This window comes from Platalea leucorodia (assembly GCF_965183815.1).
Source record: "Platalea leucorodia genome assembly, contig: HAP1_HAP1_SCAFFOLD_607, whole genome shotgun sequence".
Taxonomy (NCBI): domain Eukaryota; kingdom Metazoa; phylum Chordata; class Aves; order Pelecaniformes; family Threskiornithidae; genus Platalea; species Platalea leucorodia.
This window is the reverse complement of record NW_028121022.1, coordinates 1-21,711: the sequence shown is the minus strand read 5'-3', so window position 1 is coordinate 21,711 and position 21,711 is coordinate 1. Positions and strand designations below refer to the sequence as shown.

The 21,711-nt window shown below is 75.4% G+C and overlaps 2 protein-coding genes across 2 annotated transcripts; both read right to left on the bottom strand.

Annotated features, from left to right (window-relative positions):
• Positions 1-92: 92 nt before the first annotated feature.
• LOC309604292 (uncharacterized protein) lies at positions 93-7,113 on the bottom strand (the record flags this gene model as incomplete). Its single annotated transcript, XM_082339230.1, has 10 exons — positions 93-376; positions 1,389-1,571; positions 2,091-2,350; positions 2,867-3,059; positions 4,098-4,228; positions 5,538-5,629; positions 5,803-5,939; positions 6,019-6,114; positions 6,191-6,557; positions 7,094-7,113. Coding segments are annotated over 10 exons (1,763 nt in total), but the record flags the coding sequence as incomplete, so codon positions are not given.
• A 304-nt stretch (positions 7,114-7,417) lies between these two features.
• On the bottom strand, positions 7,418-21,706 carry SKIC2 (SKI2 subunit of superkiller complex; the record flags this gene model as incomplete). Its single annotated transcript, XM_082339231.1, has 23 exons — positions 7,418-7,633; positions 8,747-8,887; positions 9,805-10,023; positions 10,742-10,852; positions 10,927-11,137; positions 11,674-11,800; positions 12,508-12,658; positions 12,773-12,877; positions 13,484-13,621; positions 14,624-14,761; positions 14,853-14,971; positions 15,116-15,227; positions 15,435-15,545; positions 16,371-16,583; positions 16,675-16,774; positions 17,675-17,821; positions 18,660-18,766; positions 18,856-18,940; positions 19,012-19,158; positions 20,091-20,236; positions 21,102-21,233; positions 21,311-21,483; positions 21,679-21,706. Coding segments are annotated over 23 exons (3,162 nt in total), but the record flags the coding sequence as incomplete, so codon positions are not given.
• Positions 21,707-21,711: the final 5 nt, after the last annotated feature.

Here is a 21,711-nt window from a genome sequence, read left to right as displayed (position 1 = left end):
GGTCCCCCCAAACCCCCTCGGGTCCCCCTGAACCCCCCAGGACCCCCCCCAGGACCCTCCCTGGGTCCCCCCAGGACCCCCCGAGCCCCCACCCGGGTCCCCCCGAGCCCCCCCCGGCCCCCCCAGCCCCAGCCCCAGCCCCCCGGCCCCCCTCACGCTGGCTCTCGTGGGCGGGGTTGCTGAAGAAGACGAGGTCGCCGGTGACGAGGACGCCGGCCGCCACGGCGGGGTCGACCAGGGCGGGGTCGAAGGTGACGGCGCCGGGGGGAAGGGTCTCGCCCCCGTCCCAGCTCCGCGCCACCATCCGGCACCGGCACCGGTAGAAGTTCTGGTTCCGGATGTTGACGGCGATGGAGCCGTCCGGCAGCTCGTAGGGCTGCGGGCAGGGGCGGCTGGGACCCGGGAGACCCCACAGGGCCGGGGTCCCCCCCATTCCCGGCCGCCCGAGTCCCTGGGGAGCCCCCCATTGCCCCAGGACCCCCCCAAAGGGCCGGGGTCCCCCCATTTCCGGCTGCCCGAGTCCCTGGGGAGCCCCCCATTGCCCCAGGACCCCCCCAGAGTGCTGGGGTCCCCCCATTCCCGGCTGCCCGAGTCCCTGGGGAGCCCCCCATTGCCCCAGGACCCCCCCAAAGGGCTGGGGTCCCCCCATTCCCGGCTGCCCGAGTCCCTGGGGAGCCCCCCGTTGCCCCAGGACCCCCCCAAAGGGCTGGGGTCCCCCCCATTCCCGGCCGCCCGAGTCCCTGGGGAGCCCCCCATTGCCCCAGGACCCCCCCAAAGGGCCGGGGTCCCCCCCATTCCCGGCTGCCCGAGTCCCTGGGGAGCCCCCCATTGCCCCAGGACCCCCCCAGAGTGCTGGGGTCCCCCCCATTCCCGGCTGCCCGAGTCCCTGGGGAGCCCCCCGTTGCCCCAGGACCCCCCCAAAGGGCCGGGGTCCCCCCCATTCCCGGCTGCCCGAGTCCCTGGGGAGCCCCCCATTGCCCCAGGACCCCCCCAAAGGGCTGGGGTCCCCCCTCCACCCCCCAGGTATGAGAGTCCCCCCCCATCCCCAGGAACCTGGGTCCCTAGGGAGCCCCCCATTGCCCCAGGACCCCCCCAGAGTGCTGGGGTCCCCCCCATTCCCGGCTGCCCGACTCCCTGGGGAGGCCCCGTTGCCCCGGGACCCCCCCACAGGGCTGGGGTCCCCCCCCATTCCCAGACACCCAGGTCCACTGAGAGCCCCCCACTGCCCCAGGACCCCCCCAAAGAGCTGGGGTCCCCCCTCCACCCCCCAGGTACGAGGGTCCCCCCCCATCCCCAGACACCCGGGTCCCCAGGGAGACCCCCGTTGCCCCAGGACCCCCCCCAAAGGGCCGGGGTCCCCCCCCCCGCCCCCCCGGGTCCCCCCCAACCTGGCACTCATCGGGGGTGAAGTCCCGGGGGCGGCGGGGGGCCCCGAAGGGGATGGCGGGCAGGACCCCCCCCCGCCGCCAGTGCCGGCCCCCGTCGTCGCTCAGCAGCAGCGAGACCCCATCCCGCTCCAGCGTCCCGTGGCCGCAGAACACCAGGCGCCCCCGCCCCGGCGCCCGCTGCTTCTGGGGGGGGCGCGCACATGGGACCCCCCGCCCGGGCGCCTGGGACCCCCAGGGCCCCCCAGTCACCCCCCCATTCCCCGACACCGGGGTCCCCCCAGGCCCCTGGGGCCCCCCGCGCCCTTGGGTGACCCCCCCTCGGGACGCCGGGGCCCCCCCAGACCCCTGGGACCCCCCGGTCCCCCCCCACCCCGGACCCCAGGGACCCCCCCGGTCCCCCCCACCCCGACACCGGGGTCCCCCCAGGCCCCTGGGACCCCCTGGTCCCCCCCACCCCGGACCCCAGGGACCCCCTGGTCCCCCCCCACCCCGACACCGGGGTCCCCCCAGGCCCCTGGGACCCCCCGGTCCCCCCCACCCCGGACCCCAGGGACCCCCCAGTCCCCCCCACCCCGACACCGGGGTCCCCCCAGGCCCCTGGGACCCCCTGGTCCCCCCCACCCCGGACCCCAGGGACCCCCCGGTCCCCCCCACCCCGACACCAGGGACCCCCCGGCCCCCCGCCGCCCCCCTCCCCGGTACCTGGATGCCGTAGCCGGGCCCGGGGGCAAAGACCTCGTTGCCGACGACCCCCGAGAGGTTCTGGGGGGGTCCCCAGGAGCGGCCGCCGTCGCGGCTGCGCAGGAGGTGGGTGCTGGGGGGGCCGCAGGCCTGGGGGGGGTGGGCGCAGCGGGCGAAGAGCAGCAGCACCTCCTCCCCCGCCACCGCCAGCGCCCCCAGGCTCAGCCCATCCCCCGCCGAGCCGTCGTCCGCCGCCACCCGCGTCGGGCTCCACGTCGCGCCTGGGGGGGACATGCGGTCAGACCCCCCCCCCCCGAGCCCCCCGGCACCACCCTGGGCCCCCAACCCCCCTCAGGGACCACCCAGGGCCACCCCAGCCCCTCAGGACCCCCCCCACGTCCAATAGGGTCCCCTCAGGACCCCCCCCAACCTCCCTCCGAGAACTGCCTGACCCCCCCCCGGCCCCTCCAGCGCCCCCCCAGACCTCCCAGACCCCCGCAAGGTCCCCCCAGCCCCCCCCCAAAGACCTCACAGCCCCCCCAGGGCTCCCTCAGACCCCCCTAAGACCTCTCCGACCACCCCAGGCCCCCCCAGACCCCTCTTAGACCCCCCAGAGCCCCCTCAAGAGCCCTTTGACCCCCCCAGGGCCCCCCCAGGGACCTCTTAGACCCCCCCCAGACCCCTCTTAGACCCCCCAGAGCCCCCTCAAGAGCTCTTTAACCCCCCCAACCCCCCCCCCAGACCCCTCTTAGACCCCCCAGAGCTCAAGAGCCCTTTGCCCCCCCCTGGCCCCCCACCTCCGTCGGGGGAGTGGCGGCAGGCGATGACCTTGGCCCCCACGTCGGCGGCCGAGCGCTTGCGCCCCTCGGCGCAGGCCAGCAGGGCCCCCCCGGGGGTGACGGCCACCAGCGGCACCCGGAAGGTGTGGACCCCCCCGCGCCCCTCCCCGCTCACCCACAGCAGCTGCTCCCGCACCACCCGTGGGCGCACCTGGGGGGGGAACGGGGGGTCAGGGGGGCAATGGGGGGGCTGGGGGGGGCAATGGGGGGGTCGGGGGGGCAATGGGGGGGGCCAGGGGGGCAATGGGGAGCATATAGAGCAGTTCGGAGGCTCGGGGGGGGGGGCTTTGAGGGGCCTATGGAGGGGTTGGGGGGGCTCTGAGGGGCTGGGGGGCTCTGAGGGGCTATGGGGGGGCTTTGGGGGGTCTATAGAGGGGGCTGGGGGGCTCTGAGGGGTTACAGGGGGGCTTGGGGGTGCCTACGCAGAGGTTGGGGGGCCCCGTAGGGGCAATGAGGGGGCTTATAGAAGGCCTGGAGAGCTCTGAGAGGCTGGGGGGGGGCTTTAGGAGGCCTATAGAGAGGTTGGGGGGGCCTTGGGGGGCCTATAGGGGGGTGGGGGGGGCTCTGAGGGGGTGGGGGGGCTTTGGGGGGGCCTATGGAGGGGTTGGGGGCTCTGTAGGGGCAATGGGGGGGGGCCTATAGAAGGGCTGGGGGGCTCTGAGGGGCTCTGGGGGGGCTGTAGAGGAGTTGGGGGGGCTTTGGGGGCCCATGGAGGGGCTGGGGGGCTCTGGGGAAGGTACGGGGGGGCTCGGAGGGGCCTGTGGCGGGGTCGGGGGGCTCTGAGGGGGGCAAGGGGGAGCAGGGAGGTGTTATCGGGGGGCAAGGGGGGGCCCGGGGGGGCGTTAATGGGGGGCGATGGGGGGGGCCGGGGGCGCTAACGGCGGTACCGTCCCGGGGGTCGCGGCCCAGCGGGCGGCGGCGCCGATCGCCAGCAGCAGCAGCAGCGCCGGGAGGCGGCGGCGCGGCGCCATCGCGGCCCCTTTAAGGCCCCGCCGCGTCACGTGCCCGCCGCGTCACGTGCCCGCCGCGGCGCCTCCCTTCAAGCGGCGACGGCGGCGGGGGCGGGGCCTCCCTTAAAGCGGCGACGCCGGTGGGGCCCACCCACCGAAACCGGCTGATTTTTGGGGTGAAAACCCCCCTTTTATTGCACTTCCGCGTCCCGCTGCGCCCGCGGAGGCCACGCCCCCACCTGTCGTGCGGAAGGGCGTGGCCAGCCGCGGCCACGCCCCCCTTTTGGTCCACCAGGCCCCGTTGCATGCTGGGAAACGTCCGGGTCAGGGCTCGGCCAATCGCAGCATCGGCCCCGAGGGGGTGGGGACGCTGCGGGGGAGGGGTCAGGGGTCACCCGGGGTCACCCACGGGTCAAGGGTCACCCGGGGGTCACCCAGGAGTCATCTCGGGGTCACAGAGGGGTCAAGGGTCACACGGGGGGGCAGATAAAGGTCACGCAGAGGTCAGGGGTCACCTAGAGGTCACCGAGGAGTCACATAGGGGTCACGCAGGAGTCACCTCGGGGTCACGCAGGGATCAGGGGTCACATGGGGGGCAGACAAGGGTCACGCAGGGGCCAGGGGTCACCCAGGGGGTACCCAGAGTCACCTCGGGGTCATGCAGGGGTCAGGGGTCACATGGGGGGGCAGAAAAGGGTCACACAGCGGTCAGGGGTCACTGAGGAGTCACATTGGGGTCACGCAGGGGTCAGGGGGGACGCGGGGGGCAGGCGGGGCCCCCGGGGGGGGTGGGGAGGGGTCCGTGGGGGTGGCGGGGGGCCCCGGGGGGAGGGGTCCGTGGGGGTGGCGGGGGGCCCCGGGGGGAGGGGTCCGTGGGGGTGGCGGGGGGCCCCGGGGGGGGAGGGGTACCTGCGCAGCAGCTGGGCCCCCAGGAGGTCGTGCAGGAGGTACCCCACCCCCAGGCGGGCGCCGGGGGGGGCCCTTCGCGCCTTCAGCTCCCGCAGAGGCACCTCCCGGTGCCGCGCCCGGCGCACGACGCCCAGCAGCGCCCGGCGCCCTGCGGGGACGGGGGTCACCCGGGAAGGGTCCGGGGGGGACGGGACCCACAGATCCGGGGGGCGCGGGGGGGCCTGGGGGGGTGGGGGGCTGCTGGGGAATGGCGTTTGGGGTCCCCTGGGGGGTTTGGGGGGCTCCTGGGGGGGGTTGGGGGTCCCATAAGGGGTTTGGGGGGCCCTGAGGGGGGGATGTGGGGGTCCCCTGGGGGCTTTTAGGGGCTCCTGAGGGGGGGGGGGTGCCCCTGGGGGGGGTTGGAATCCCCTGGAGGTTTTGGGGGGCACCTGAGGGGAGGTTGGGGGGCTCCTGGAGGGGAGTGGGGGTCCCATAAGGGGTTTGGGGGGCCCTGGGAGGGGTTGGGGTCCCCTGGAGATTTTGGGGGGCCCTGGGGGGGTTGGGGGTCCCCTGGGAGGGGTTGAGGTCCCCTGGAGTTTTTGGGGGGCCGGGGGGGGGGGGTTGGAGGTCCCCTGGGGTCTTTTAGGGGTTCCTGAAGGGGGGTCGGGGGGGTTTGAGGGCTCCTGGGGGGGGGGTGTGGGTCCCCTGGAGGTTTTGGGGGACACCTGAGGGCTTTGAGGGGGGGGTGGGCGGGTTTGGGGGTCCCTCGGGGGGGGGGGTCCCCCACGCACCGCGGACGAAGGCCCGGACGAAGCGGCCGACCCCCGGCACCGCCAGCCACCAGCTGCCGGCGACCGTCAGCACCCCCGCGGCCACCAGCTGCCTGGGGGAGGGGAAGAAGGGGGGGGGTGAGGACCCCTCGCCCTCTTCAATCACCACGGGGGGGGCCCCCAACCCCCCCCAGGGACCCCCCCCCCCGCCCCGGAGGGGCGGGGGGGGGGGTCCCTGGGGGGGGTGGGGGGCCGCGGGGGGTGGGGGCGGGGGTCCCCCCCGTACGTGACGTCGCCGTCCTGGAAGCCCAGGGCCCGCAGGCGGCCCTGCTCGTAGCCGAGGTCGGGGCAAGCGGCCACGGCCGCGTCCAGGAATCGCCGCACCAGCCCCGCGCGCGGGGTCCCCGCCACCGCCGCCAGCACCTGGGGAGATAAAAACCCGAAGAAGTCAGCGAGAGCCCCCCCCGAAACCCCGCGGATTCGCCCCGAAACCCCCCGCTACCTTCTCCCGGTAGGGCTCCGTGAAGACGACCCCCAGCGCGTCGCTGCCCAGCCCCAGGTGGAGCAACCGGATGCGGCCCTCGTCCCTCAGCCGGTTCTGGGGAGGGGGGGGAGGGGGTGAACGGGGGGGACCCGGCCCGGGGGGGGGGGGTGGGGGGGGGTCCCGGCCTCACCAGGTGCCGGTCGACGGCGGTGCGGTCGCTGACGAGGCTGTAGAGCTGATGGCGGAGAACCAGCGGGGGCAGCGCGTCCCCGAAGAGACCCCGGGGGAAAAGAGCGGCCACGTCCCGCAGCGCCGCCTCCACCGACCCCGCGCTGCCCCGGGCCCCCCCCCGCCTCCCCCCCGGGCCCCGCGGCCCCGGGCCCCGGCTCCAGGCGCGGCCTCTTGGCCCCGAAGGCGCCGCAGAGGAGGAGGCGGCGGCGGCCCATGGCGGGGTCCCCTCCCCTCCCGTCCCGTCCCGTCCCGTCCCGATGACGTCGCGACGCCGACGCCTTGGCCGCCCGGCGCGCACTGATGACGTCGCGGAGCCGGGGGCGGGGCTGCCTCAAAGGAGCCGGCGCGGATGGGCGGAGCCAGCGGGCTGAACCACGTGGGGCGGGGGGGGGGGAACGGACTGAACCATGTGGGGCCGATGGGGGGGATAGACTGAATCACGTGGGTCAAGGGGCGGACTGAACCATGTGGGACCAATGGGGGGGGGGGGCCGGACTGAATCACGTGGGTCAAGGGGCGGACTGAACCATGTGGGACCAATGGGGGGGGGGGGCCGGACTGAATCACGTGGGTCAAGGGGCGGAGTGAACCATGTGGGGCCAATGGGGGGGAACAGACTGAACCATATGGACCAATGGGGGGGCCCGGACTGAATCACGTGGGGCCAATGGGGGGGGAACAGCCTGAACCACGTAGACCAATGGGGGGACGGACTGAACCATGTGGACCAATGGGGGGGGGGGAACAGACTGAATCACGTGGGTCAATGGGGAGGTGGACTGAACCATGTGGACCAATTAGGGGGAACAGACTGAACCACGTAGACCAATGGGGGGGGATAGAATGAACCACGTAGACTCACGGGGGGGTGGACTGAACCATGTACATCAATGGGGGGGGCGTACTGAACCATATAAACCAATGGGGGGGACACAGGACCCCCTGGGGGGCCCGGACTGAACCATGCAGAGCAATGGGGGGGACACAGGACCCCGTGGGGGGCCCGGACTGAACCATGCGGAGCAACGGGGGGGACAAACTGAACCACATAAGCCCCTGGGGGGGGACTGAACCCCGTGGAGCAATGGGGGGGCTGGGGCTGAGCCACTGCTGGGGGGGGGGGGGGGCCGGGGCCGAGCCCCGGCGCTGGGGGTCCCCGCGCGGCGCTGGGGCGCGGGAGGCGGAGGCGGGGGCAGAGCCTTTATTGGGTGTAGAGGCTGGCGGCGAAGACGATGTCGCGCTTGATCATGTTGGAGGCGGCCTCCATCTTGGCGGCCAGGGCGGGCTCCCCCACCAGGCGGGCGGCCTGGCGCACCTCCCGGCACGTCTCCTCCAGCCGCTGGATGCAGCGCACCACGGCCCCCTCCTGCACCGCCGCCAGCCGGGCGATGTCCGCGAAGGGCTGGGGGCCGCGGCGTCAGGGCGGGGGGACGGGGGGGAGCCCCGGCAGGGGGACTGGGGGGACTGGGGGGGACTGGGGGAATAGGGGGGAGCCCCGGCAGGGGGACTGGGGGGACTGGGGGGACTGGGGGAATAGGGGGGAGCCCCGGGATGGGGAATGGGGGGGCAAAGGGACTGGGGGGACCCCAAGGATGGGGAATGGGGGGACCGGGGGGACTGGGGGCATGGGGGGGAGCCCCGGGATGGGGAATGGGGGGAACTGGGGGAATGGGGGAATAGGGGGGAGCCCCGGCAGGGGGACTGGGGGTGACTGGGGGGAACTGGGGGAATAGGGGGGAGCCCCGGGATGGGGAATGGGGGGGAAAAGGGACTGGGGGGACCCCAAGGATGGGGACTGGGGGGACTGGGGGCATGGGGGGGACCCCAAGGATGGGGAATGGGGGGACTGGGGGCATGGGGGGGAGCCCCGGGCTGGACAATGGGGGGACTGGGGGAATAGGGGGACCCTGAGGACGGGGAATGGGGGGGACTGAAGCGCAAGGAGGGACCCCGAGGATGGGGAATGGGGGAACTGGGGGGGACCGCAGGGACTGGGGGCATGGGCGGGACCCTGAAGATGGGGAATGGGGAGACTGGGAGGGCTGGGGGCATGGGGGGGAGTCCCCAGATGGGGACTGGGGGGGCAAAGGGACTGGGGGGACCCTGAGAACGGGGACTGGGGGGCAAAGAGGGACCCTGAGGATGGGGACTGGGGGGGCAGTGGGACCATGGGGCCAGGGGACCGAGGGGCAGGGGGGGACCGGGGGTCAGTGGGGAGCAGGGGGACGGGGCAGCCATGGAGCCCCACAGGGCAGGGCCGGGCAGGACGGGGGGCTCTGGGGGGGAAAGGGGATCCTGGGGGTCGCAGGGGGTCCCGGAGGGGTCCCAGGGGGGTCCTGGGATCTCAGGGGGGAGTCCCGGGGGTCTCAGGGTGTCCCGGGGGGGGGTTCTGGGGGGTCTCAGGGGAGTCCCAGGGGGTCCTGGGGGTCTCAGGGTCTCCCAGGGGGGGTTCTGGGGGGTCTCAGGGAGATCCCAGGGGTCTTGGGGGGGTCCCGGGGGTCGCGGGGGGTCTCACCATGCCGCGGGCCCACTCGTAGACGACCTCGACGAGGCCGAAGCCGAACTGCTCGACGAACTCCTCGACGCTCTGGCTGAGGCCGCACTCCTGCTGCAGCTGCCCCACGCGCTGCGCCACCGCCCGCACCCGCTCCACGCCCTGGGGGGGCACCGGGACCCCCGGGTCAGGGACCCCCACCCCGCGCCACCGCCCGCACCCGCTCCACGCCCCGGGGGGGCACCGGGACCCCCGGGTCAGGGACCCCCACCCCGCGCCACCGCCCGCACCCGCTCCACGCCCTGGGGGGGCACCGGGACCCCCGGGTCAGGGACCCCCACCCCGCGCCACCGCCCGCACCCGCTCCACGCCCGGGGGGGGCACCGGGACCCCCGGGTCAGGGACCCCCACCCCGCGCCACCGCCCGCACCCGCTCCACGCCCTGGGGGGGCACCGGGACCCCCGGGTCAGGGACCCCCACCCCGCGCCACCGCCCGCACCCGCTCCACGCCCCGGGGGGGGCACCGGGACCCCCGGGTCAGGGACCCCCACCCCGCGCCACCGCCCGCACCCGCTCCACGCCCCGGGGGGGCACCGGGACCCCCGGGTCAGGGACCCCCACCCCGCGCCACCGCCCGCACCCGCTCCACGCCCCGGGGGGGGCACCGGGACCCCCGGGTCAGGGACCCCCACCCCGCGCCACCGCCCGCACCCGCTCCACGCCCCGGGGGGGCACCGGGACCCCCGGGTCAGGGACCCCCACCCCGCGCCACCGCCCGCACCCGCTCCACGCCCTGGGGGGGCACCGGGACCCCCGGGTCAGGGACCCCCACCCTGCCCCATGGCCCCCCACAGCCTCAGGGACCCCGGAGTCGGGGGGGCCCCTGCTCTGCCCCACAGCCCCCTGCCCCTGAGAGACCCCCCCCAGCCTCCGGGACCCCCCCTCCACCCCCCAGCCCCCCCAGGGACCCCCGTGCGGGTTCCTGCTGGAGGCAGGGGGGGCTCCCCCCGCCCGGGCCCCCCCCCCCAGCCCCCCAAAAGCCCCAGGGACGCCGATATCGGGGGGGCGAGCCCGGTACCTGCTGGAGGGGGGGCGGCAGGTGGGGAGGGGGCTCCCCGCGCCCCGGGCAGACCATGCAGGAGAGGAGGGCGACGCTCTCCTCGGGGCGCAGCGGGGCCAGGACGTTGCCCAGCAGCAGCTCGGTCAGCACCAGCTCGTGGGAGCTCAGCAGCGAGGCCAGGCGCCCCCCCAGGGCCACCGCGCCCCCCGCCGCCACGTAGCCCAGCGCCCGCAGCACCTGCGGGACAGCGGGGGCCTTGGGGGGACGCGGGGACGCGGGGGGGGGGGACACCCTGTCCGCGTAGCCCAGCGCCTGCAGCGCCGGGGGGGGGGACGGGGACGTGGGGACCCCCCCCGTCCACGTGGCTCAGCTTTAGGGCAAGGTGGGGACCCTGGGGGGGGTCCCAGAGAGCGTGGGGGGGACACGGGGTCCTGAAGGGGTCCCAAGGGACATGGGGGGGACATGGGGTGGGACATGGGGGGTCCCGGGGGACGTGGGGGGGACATGGGGGGTCCCGTGGGTCCCAGGGGACATGGGGGGGCACATGGGGGGGTCCCAGGGGGACACATGGGGTGGGACATGGGGGGTCCTGGGGGTCCCAGGAGACATGGGGGGGGACATGGGGGGTCCCCGGGGACACAGGTGGACACACAGGGTGGGACATGGGGGGTCCCAGGGGTCCCAGGGGACACGGGGGGGGACATGGGGGGTCCCGGGGGACACGGGGGACACGGGGGGGGGGACATGGGGGGTCCCAGGGGACACGGGGGGCACCCACAGCCACGCGCCGGTGGTACCTGGGCAGCAGCAGGGACGTGGGGGGGGGGACACGGGGGTCCCAGGGGATGTGGGGGGTCCCAGGGGACGCGGGGCAGGGACATGGGGACCTGAGGGGGTCCCGGGGGTCCCAGGGGACGGGGGGGGGGGGACACGAAGGGGACACGGGGGCACCCACGGCCACGCGCTGGTGGTACTCAGGCAGCAGCAGCAGCGACTGGTCCGACAGCAGGAACTGGAGATGCTCCAGCTGCTCCAGCAGCTCCTGCCGGGCGGCGAACTGGGCGTACTGGGGGGGGGAGACAGCGGGGGGGTCACCGGCGCCCCGAGCCCCCCGCCCCGAGCCCCCCGGCCCCCCCGTACCTGCTGGGGGAAGCGGGGGCTGTGGACGCAGCGGAAGGCGCCCAGGGAGGCGGCCAGGGCGCGGGCGCGGGCGGCCGCCTCCACGGCCTCGGGGTCCCGCAGCTGCAGGGCCCCCACCGGGTCGAGGAGGGGGAGCCCCCCCGGGGCCCCCCCCGCCAGCCGGGCCAGCTCCTGCACCGCCGCCCCCACCTCCGGCCCGGGGGGCTCCGGCCTGGGGGGCACGGGGGGGGTCAGGGGGGGGCCCCGCCATGGGGGAACCCCCCGGGACCCCCCCCGAGACCCGAAACTGCGAAAAGACCCCCCCCAGGGACCCCACAACGGGGACACCCCCCCCCCAGGGACCCCAAAATGGGGGAGACCCCTCCCAGGGACCCCAAAACCGGGACCCCCCCCCCCAGGGACCCCAAAATGGGGGAGAACCCCCCCCCAGGGACCCCCCCACATATGAATACCCCTGAAAGACCCCACCCAGGAACCCCAAAACCAGGGAGACCCCCCCCCAAGAGCACCCTCAGCCCCCCCCCCCCCAAAAAAACCCCAAAACTCCCCTTGGAGACCCCAAAACTCCCCCCAGGGACCCCCCCAGGGACCCCAAAACCCCCTGAAAAGCCCAAAACTCCCCTTGAAGACCCCAGCCCTCCCTGGGAACCCCAAAACTCCCCTTGGGGACCCCCCAGGGACCCCAGCCCCCCCCGGGGACCCCCAAACTCCCCCTGGGGACCCCGCAGCCCCCCGCGGCTCCCCCACCTGGGGCGGGGGCCCTGGCGGGGCCGCAGCTCCTGCAGCAGCTTCTCGGGGTTCACCCGCAGGGTCTTGGCCGTGACCCCCGCCATGTCCCCGGGCTGCAGCTTCTCCAGCGCGTGGCCGCACGGACCTGGGGGGGACGCAGGCGTCTGGGGGGGACCCAGGGGTCCCGGGACCCCCCCCAAACCCCCCGGGGGGACCCAGGGGCCCGGGACCCCCCCCAAACCCCCCGAGGGGACCCAGGGGCCCGGGACCCCCACCCACACCCCCCAAGGACCCCCCCATCCCCTGCGGGGACCCAGGGGTCCAGGGACCCCCCCAAGCCCCCCAGGGGGACCCAGGGGTCCAGGACCCCCACCCACACCCCCCAAGGACCCCCCCCCCATCCCCTGTGGGAACCCAGGGGTCCAGGGGGGGACCCAGGGGTCCGGGACCCCCACCCACACCCCCCAGGGACCCCCCATCCCCTGTGGGAACCCAGGGGTCCGGGACCCCCACCCACACCCCCCAGGGACCCCCCATCCCCTGCAGGGACCCAGGGGTCCGGGGGGGACCCAGGGGTCCAGGGACCCCCCCAAGCCCCCCAGGGGGACCCAGGGATCCAGGACCCCCACCCACACCCCCCAGGGACCCCCCATCCCCTGTGGGAACCCAGGGGTCCAGGGGGGGACCCAGGGGTCCGGGACCCCCACCCACATCCCCCAGGGACCCCCCATCCCCTGCGGGGACCCAGGGGTCCAGGGACACCCCCCCCCCAGGAGGCACCCAAGCACCCAGGGGGGACCCCCCCCCCGGGACCCCGGTTTTGGGCCCCCCCCGGCCCGCGGGGGTGCGGACCCTCGGGCACGAAGAGCCGGGTGAGCAGCAGGTCCTCGGGGTAGGGGGCCTCGGGGGGATGGGGGGGGTCCCCCGCCGGCCCCCCCTGCTCGGGGGGCTTCTCGCACAGCACCAGCGTGGTGAAGGTGCGGCTGGAGCCCTCCGGGGACACCTGGGGGGGGGGGGGACAGGGGGTGAGGGGGGTCCCCGGGGGGGGGGGGGACCCCGGGGGGGTCCTCGTGGTGGGGGAGGGGGAGATACGGGGGTCGGGGGGGGTCGGGGGTACCTGGAGGATGAGGCCGAGGGCGTTGCGGTGTTTGGGGGTGCAGACCACCACCACCCGGCCGGGCGCCAGCGCCCGCAGCCCCGCCACCGACTCCGCCAGGCGCCGCTGCCGGGACCCCCGGGACCCCCCCAGGTCACGCAGGGACCCCCGGGACCCCCCCGCGTCAGACGGGGACCCCCGGGACCCCTCAACCCCCCCAACGTCATCCAGGGGCACCCAGGGACCCCCAGTATCCCCAGAGACCCCCCCAGTGCACCCCAGTTTCCCCAAGACCCTCCACTATCCCCAGGGACCCCCCAGGAGCCCCCCCAGGAGCCCCCCAGCATCCCCAGGGACCCCCCCCAGTACTCCCAGTATCCCCAGGGACCCCCAGGAGCCCCCCAGTCTCCCCCGGGACCCCCCCCAGTCCTCCCAGTATGCCCAGGGCCCCCCCAGGAGCCCCCCAGTCTTCCCAGGGACCACCCCCAGTCCTCCCAGTATGCCCAGGGCCCCCCCAGGAGCCCCCCAGTTTCCCCAGTGACCCCCCCCCAGTCCTCCCAGTATGCCCAGGGCCCCCCAGGAGCCCCCCAGGATCCCCAGGGCCCCCCCCCAGTCCTCCCAGTCTCCCCAGTGACCCCCCCCCAGTACTCCCAGTTTCCCCAGGAGCCCCCCAGCATCCCCAGGCCCCCCCCCCCAGTCCTCCCAGTCTCCCCAGTGCCCCCCAGTCCCCACCTGCAGCAGGGCGCGGGCCTGGCGCAGCCCCTGGGCGGCCCGGTGGTAGGGGGCCAGGTCGGCCATGGCCCCCCCGGCCTCCGGCTCCCCCAGCGCCGCCAGCGCCCGCCGCAGCTCCGCCACCCGCCGCTCCTGCGCCTGCGGGCCCGGGGCGACACCAGTCCCCTGCTGGGGCCGCCCCAGTACCCCCCAGTCCCCTGCTGGGGCCGCCCCAGTGCCGTGCTGGGGCCGCCCCAGCATCCCCAGTGCGCCCCAGTCCCATACTGGGGCCACCCCGCTATGCCCCAGTCCCGTACTGGGGCCGCCCCAGCATCCCCAGTGCGCCCCAGTCCCATACTGGGGCTGCCCTGTGTGCCCAGTATGCCCCACTGCCACATTGGGGCCACCCCAGCATCCCCCAGTCCCGTACTGGGGTCGCCCCAGCATCCCCCAGTGCATCCCACTCCTGTACTGGGGCCGCCCCGGTGCGCCCCAGTCCCGTACTGGGGCTGCCCCGTATCCCCAGTGTCCCCCAGCCCCATACTGGGACACCCCCAGTGTCCCCAGCCCCATACTGGGATGCCCCCAGGGTCCCCAGTGTCCCCAGTCCCATACTGGGATGTCCCCAGTGTCCCCAGCCCCATACTGGGATGCTCTCAATGTCCCCCAGCCCCATACTGGGATGCCCCCAGGGTCCCCAGTCCCATACTGGGGCGCCCCCAGTGTCCCCAGCCCCATACTGGGATGCCCCCAGGGTCCCCAGTGTCCCCAGTCCCATACTGGGATGTCCCCAGTGTCCCCAGCCCCATACTGGGATGCTCTCAATGTCCCCCAGCCCCATACTGGGATGCCCCCAGGGTCCCCAGTCCCATACTGGGGCGCCCCCAGTGTCCCCCAGCCCCATACTGGGATGCCCCCATGGTCCCCAGTGTCCCCAGTCCCATACTGGGGCGCCCCCAGTGTCCCCAGCCCCATACTGGGATGCTCTCGATGTCCCCCAGTCCCATACTGGGGCGCCCCCAGGGTCCCCAGCCCCATACTGGGACGCCCCCAGCCCCATACTGGGGCGCCCCCAGGGTCCCCAGCCCCATACTGGGACGCCCCCAGCCCCATACTGGGGCGCCCCCAGCCCCATACTGGGACGCCCCCGCCCCCCGGTACCGGGGCGTCGCGCCGCAGGTGGAACTCGGAGAAGCTGCGCCGCATCATGTCCTCGACGCGCAGCGCCCGTGCCCGCAGCAGGTTGAGGATCATGGAGTAGGTGAGGCGGAACTGGGACTGCAGGCGCGTGGGGCGGCCCTGGGGGGCGGGGGCGAGACGGGGGCGGTGACGGGGGGCGACGGGGGCGACGGGGGGCGACGGGGGGCGACGGGGGGCGACGGGGACTCACCAGCATCATGCGGTGCAGGTCGGCCATCTCGGGGACGGGCCCCTTGCAGAGGATGATGACGGTGCCGGTGGAGTCCAGCCCCCGCCGCCCCGCGCGCCCCGACATCTGCACGTACTCCCCTGGGGGGCGGGGGGGGCGCTGAGACCCACGGCTGCCCCACGGCCGCCCCACGGCCGCCCCACGGTGCCCACAGCCCCACGGCTGCCCCACGGCCGCCCCACGGTGCCCACAGCCCCACGGCCGCCCCACGGCCGCCCCCTCACCGGGCAGGAGGTCGCGGAAGTTGTTGCCGTCGTGCTTGCGGATGGAGTCGAAGACGACGGTGCGGGCCGGCATGTTCACCCCCATGGCGAAGGTCTCGGTGGCGAAGAGCACCTGGGGGGCGGGGGGGAGATGTGGGGTGACGCGGGGGGCCGCCGTGGGGCGGGGGAGCCCCGCCGTGGGGCAGGGGAGCCCCGCCGTGGGGCGGGACGCCGCGCGGCCCGTGCTGGACGCGTCGCCCCTCGCCCAGCCCCGCAGCGCGCCCCTCCCCAGGCGGCCCCCCCAGCCCCACGGCCGCCCCACGGCCGCCCCACGGCGCACCTTGACCAGCCCCTGGCTGAAGAGCATCTCCACCACCTCCTTGAGCAGGGGCAGCACCCCGCCGTGGTGCACCCCGATGCCGCGCTGCAGCAGCTCCGCCATGCGCAGCACCTGGGGGGACGCGGGGGGGTCAGCGGCCCCACGGCGCCCCCAGCCCCTCACAGAGCTCCCCCCAGCCCCCTAAGCCCCCCCGGAGCCCCCCACATCCCCTCTAGCCCCCCATGGAGCCCCCCACAGAGCCCTCATGTCCCTTCCAGCCCCCCCCAGACCCCCCACATCCCCTTAAGCCCCCTAAGCCCCCCCTCAGCCCCCCTATATCCGTTCCAGCCCCCCACAGACCCCCCACATCCCTTTTAGCCCCCCATGGAGCCCCCACAGCCCCTTAAACCCCCCCACAGAGCTCCCTAAGCCCCTTCTGGACCCCCATGTCCCCTTAAGCCCCCCATGGAGCCCCCCACGTCCCTGCCAGCCCCCCACGGAGCCCCCCCCAGAGACCCCTAAGCCCCTCTTAACCCCCCCCCAGCCCCCTAAGCCCCCCCGGAGCCCCCCCATCCCTTCCAGCCCCCCATGGAGCCCCCCCCAGCCCCTCAAGCCCCCCACGGAGCCCCCCACATCCCTTCTAGCCCCCCATGGAGCCCCCCACAGCCCCTTAAGCCCCCCACGTCCCTGCCAGCCCCCCCCGGAGCCCCCCCGTCCCTGCCAGCCCCCCACAGAGCCCCCCACAGCCCCTCAAGCCCCCCACAGAGCCCCCCACATCCCTTCTAGCCCCCCATGGAGCCCCCCCAGCCCCCTAAGCCCCCCATGGAGCCCCCCCCAGCCCCCTAAGCCCCCCATGGAGCCCCCCCCGTCCCTGCCAGCCCCCCCGGAGCCCCCCCGTCCCTGCCAGCCCCCCCCGGAGCCCCCCCGGAGCCCCCCCGTCCCTGCCAGCCCCCCGACCTGGGGCAGGCGGCGGTCGGAGCCGCGCAGGCGGGCGACGCAGCGCTGGAAGAAGAGGCGGACGCGGCCCTTCTCGGCGCTGGAGACCAGGTCGAGGGCGCCCAGCGCGTCCGCGTGCTCGTCGCAGCGGCTGCGGGAGAAGGTGAAGGCGACGACGGGCAGCTGCCCGCGCTCCCGCAGCAGCCCCAGCAGCGCCAGCCAGACCCCCCGGTCCTGGGGAGGGGGCGCAACGGGGTGAGGGGGGGGCGCGATGGGGACCCCCGAAGCTCCCGGCCGCCCCACGGCATCGGCGGCCCCCCCTGACCTGCCCGGGGCCGGTGCCCCCCATGGTGGGCTGCTTGGCCCCGAAGCTCTGCGCGTGCTTGCTGGTCCGCTCCTTCTTGGCCTCCACGGCCGCGTAGTACCTGGGGGGCAGAGGTGGGGCTGGGGGGGCGGCGGGGGGCAGCGGGGCGGCCGCCGGCGCAGGCGGGACGGGCTGCGAGCCGTGTGGCACCACAGCCGCTGTGGGGCTGGCTGTGGGGCTGGCTCGACAGGACCACCCCACGGCCTCTATGTGGCCGGCTATAGGACTGGCTATGGGGCCGGGCGCACTCAGGCCTGTGCAGGGCCCCCCCATGGCCTCTATGGGGCTGGCTGTGGGGCTGGCTGTGGGGCAGGCTGTGCTTGGGGCTGCGTAGGACCGTCCCATGGCATCTGTGGGGCTGGCTGTGGGGCAGGGGCTGCTCAGGGCTCTGTAGGACCACCCCACGGCCTCTGTGGGGCTGGCTGTGGGGCAGGGGCTGCTCAGGGCTCTGTAGGACCACCCCACAGCCTCTATGGGGCTGGCTGTGGGGCAGGGGCTGCTCAGGGCTCTGTAGGACCACCCCACGGCCTCTGTGGGGCCGGCTGTGGGGCAGGGGCTGCTCAAGGCTCTGTAGGACCACCCAACAGCCTCTATGGGGCTGGCTGTGGGGCAGGGGCTGCTCAGGGCTGTATAGGACCACCCCACGGCCTCTATGGGGCTGGCTGTGGGGCAGGGGCTGCTCAGGGCTCTGTAGGACCACACCACGGCCTCTGTGGGGCTGGCTGTGGGGCTGGCTATGGGGCAGGGGCTGCTCAGGGCTGTATAGGACCACCCCACGGCCTCTGTGGGGCTGGCTGTGGGGCCGGCTGTGGGGCAGGGCGCACTCGGGGCCGTATAAAACCACCCCGGGGCCTCTGCAGAGGCAGCAGCGAGGCACCAGCGGGCGCGGGCGGCCGTGGGGTGGCTGTGGGGCAGCTGTGGGGCGGCCCGCGGGTGGCCGTGGGGCGGCCGTGGGGCTCACCCCTGGGTGCTGAAGTTGCCGTGGGCGTCGAGGAGGAGGAAGAGCTGGTGGCGGGTGCGGGGGCTGTTGCCGGTGTAGAGGAAATGCTCCAGCGGCACCGGGCGCCGCCGCGTGCTGATCACCCGCAGGCGCCGGCGCTTGGTGCGGCTGCGGGGCGACACGGGGTGAAACGGGGCGGAATCGGGCGAAACGGGGCTGCGAGGGGTCCCGTGTCCCCACCCCCCGCCACCCTGAGCCCCGTGACGCCCCCAGACCCCCACGGCCCTGCCCCGCAGCGCCCCACGTCGTTATCCCCCCCCCCCCCCCCGAGCTGCCCCCCCAACCAGCTCGCGGCCCCCCCCAGACCCCCAAGAGCCCCCCAGACCCCCGGCACCCCCTCCAGATGCTCCCAGCCCCCCCCGCCCCACCCCAGGGACCCCCAGCAGCCCCCAGGCCCCCCATAGCCCCCCAAGCTCACCCCAGGGACCCCCAGCAGCCCCCAGGCCCCCCATAGCCCCCCAGCTCACCCCAGGGACCCCCAGCAGCCCCCAGGCCCCCCATAGCCCCCCAAGCTCACCCCAGGGACCCCCAGCAGCCCCCAGACCCCCCATAGCCCCCCAGCTCACCCCAGGGACCCCCAGCAGCCCCCAGACCCCCCATAGCCCCCCAAGCTCACCCCAGGGACCCCCAGCAGCCCCCAGGCCCCCCATAGCCCCCCAAGCTCACCCCAGGGACCCCCAGCAGCCCCCAGGCCCCCCATAGCCCCCCAGCTCACCCCAGGGACCCCCAGCAGCCCCCAGGCCCCCCATAGCCCCCCAAGCTGACCCCAGGGACCCCCAGCAGTCCCCAGACCCCCCATAGCCCCCCAAGCTCACCCCAGGGACCCCCAGCAGCCCCCAGACCCCCCATAGCCCCCCAGCCTCACCCCAGGGACCCCCAGGAGCCCCCAGACCCCCCATAGCCCCCCAGCTCACCCCAGGGACCCCCAGGGACCCCCCCACCTTACCCGACCCACTGGGCGAACTCGAGGGCGTTGGGGACGGTGGCGCTGAGCAGGATCAGCTTGACGTGCTCGGGCAGCATGATCAGCACCTCCTCCCACACCACGCCGCGCTGGGGGGGGGCAGGGGGTCGGGGGGGGGGGCCGAGACCCCCACAAACCGCCCCAGAGACCCCCCAGACCCCCGCAGACCCCTCCTCACCTCCGCGTCGTTGATGTAGTGCACCTCATCGAAGATGACCCACTCCAGGTCCCGGATGATGTCGGAGCCGTTGTAAAGCATCGACCTGGCACGGGGGGGGGGGAATAAGTGAAATTTGGGGGGGCCGAGACCCCCCCAGGCCCCCCCGGGGCTCACCGCAGGATCTCGGTGGTCATGATGAGGCAGGAGGCCTCGGGGCGCAGCTGCACGTCCCCCGTCAGCAGCCCCACGTCCCCGAACGTCGCCTTGAAATCCCGGAATTTCTGGTTGGAAAGCGCCTTGATGGGGGAGGTGTAGATGGTCCTGGGGGGGGCGGGGGGTCAGCGGGGGGGGCGGACCCCCAGGACGCCCCGGGGGGCGGAGGACGGGGAACGGGGGGACGCCGAGAGGGGTCTGGGGTCTGGAGAGGGTTTGGGGAGGTTTTGGGGGGGTTGGAGGGGGGGCAGAGGGGATTTGGGGACCCCCGGGGGGGGCCTGGGGGGATCGGGGGGGGGGGGCAGAGGGGATTTGGGGACCCCCGGGGGGGCCTGGGGGGATCGGGGGGGGGGGCAGAGGGGATTTGGGGACCCCCGGGGGGGCCTGGGGGGATCGGGGGGGGGGGGCAGAGGGGATTTGGGGACCCCTGGGGGGGCCTGGGGGGATTGGGGGGGGGGCAGAGGGGATTTGGGGACCCCCAGGGGGATCAGGGCACGTCCAGAGGGGATTTGGGGACCCCTGGGGGGGCCTGGGGGGATCGGGGTGCATCCAGAGGGGATTTGGGGACCCCTGGGGGGATCGGGGCGCATCCAGAGGGGATTTGGGGAGCCCCGGGGGGGCCTGGGGGGATCGGGGTGCATCCAGAGGGGATTTGGGGACCCCCGGGGGGGCCTGGGGGGATCAGGGCGCATCCAGAGGGGATTTGGGGACCCCCGGGGGGACCTGGGGGGATCGGGGTGCATCCAGAGGGGATTTGGGACCCCCGGGGGGACCTGGGGGGATCGGGGTGCATCCAGAGGGGATTTGGGGACCCCCGGGGGGGGTCTGGGGGGATCGGGGCGCATCCAGAGGGGATTTGGGGACCCCCGGGGGGATTGGGGCGCATCCAGAGGGGATTTGGGGATCCCCGGGGGGGCCTGGGGGGATCGGGGCGCGTCCAGAGGGGATTTGGGGACCCCCGGGGGGGGGGTCAGCAGAGACGGGAGGGGCGGGGGGCAGAGGGGGGTGCTGGGGAGGGGCCCCCCGGGTTGGGGGCGCACCGGGTCATGTGGCGCTGGGCCAGGGCGATGGCGTACTCGGCCACGGCGGTTTTGCCGGCCGAGGTGTGGGCGGCCACCAGCAGCGAGTGGCCCCGCTCCAGGCAGAGCGCGGCCTGCTGCTGGAAGGGGTCGGGCGCGAAGGGCCACTGCGGGGGCGTCAGCGGGCGCCGGGGGGGCCGGCCCCCCGAAACCCCGCAGGCCTCCGCTCCTGCCCCCCCCGGGCCCCCCCGCGCATCCCAGAGCCCCCCAGGCCCCCCCAAAGTCCCCCCAGGAACCCCCCCCCAGCCCAAAGTCCCCCCCAAACAACCCAGGACCCCCCAAAGCCCCTCCAGACCCCCCCCACATCCCAAAGCCCCCCCCCAAGAACCCCCAGTGCCCCCCAAATCCCCTCCAGACCCCCCCCACCCGCACCCCACAGCACCCCCAGACCCCTCCTAAGTCCCCCCAGGACCCCCTGGCACCCCCCAAAACCCCTCCAGACCCCCCCACATCCCAAAGCCCCCCCCCAGGGCCCCCCAGTGTCCCCCAAATCCTCTCCAAACCCCCCCCCAGCCCAGGACCCCTCTGGCACCCCCCAAAGCCCCCCCCAGGTGCCCTTTAAAGCCCCTCCAGACCCCACCCCCCACCCCCAGACCCCTCCAACGTCCCCCCAGGACCCCCCAGACCCCCCCAAAGCCCCCCCCACACCCCCAGACCCCTCCAAAGTCCCCCCAGACCCCCCCCACACCCCCCAGACCCCTCCAACGTCCCCCCAGGACCCCCCAGACCCCCCCACACACCCCCAGACCCCTCCAAAGTCCCCCCAGACCCCCCCAAAGCCCCCCCCACACCCCCAGACCCCTCCAATGTCCCCCCAAGACTCCCCCCCCCAGCCCAGGACCCCCCAGTGCCCCCCAAAGCCCCCCCCAGGCGCCCTTCAAAGCCCCTTCAGACCCCCCCCACACCCCCAGACCCCCCAAAGTCCCCCCAGGACCCCCCCGGCCCCCCCCAAAGCCCCCCCGGCCCCCCCACCTTGAAGGCCGGGTCGGGGACCAGCCGCTCGAAGCCCTCGACGGGGGCGCTGGCGTCGATGGGGATGGCCCACTGCTCCTCGGGGGGCTCCGGGGGGGCGGCGGGGGGGGCCGGGGGGGGCTCCGCCACCTCCTGGGGGGGCCGGTGAGCCACGGGGGGGCCACAGGGACCCCCCCCGCCCGCCCACCCCCTCCCCGCCCAGCACCCACCTTCCGCAGCAGCTCCTCCAGGCTGTCGGCGCGGCGCAGGGGGGGCGGGGGGCTGCCCCCCCCCGCGGGCTGGGGGTCCCCTGAGCCCCCCCCGGCCTCGTCCCCCCCCAGCTCGAAGGCGTCGAGGGTCCCCAGGAGGCTGGAGAGGGACAGCGGCCCCCCCGCCCCCGCCGCTGGAGGGGGCGTGAGACGGGGGGACCCCACATCGGGGGGGGGCTCTGCCCCGGGGAGCCCCACCGCCACGGCCCCCCCAGGGCAAAACGACCCCCCCCGGGGAAAACAGCCCCCCCCGGGGGTAAAACTGCCCCCCCCCCGCCTTGTTGGGCCCCCCCACACGCTGGGGGTGTCGCCCCCCAGCCCCACCCTACCTGAGGGCTGGTAGTCGACGCCGCGTTTCAGCC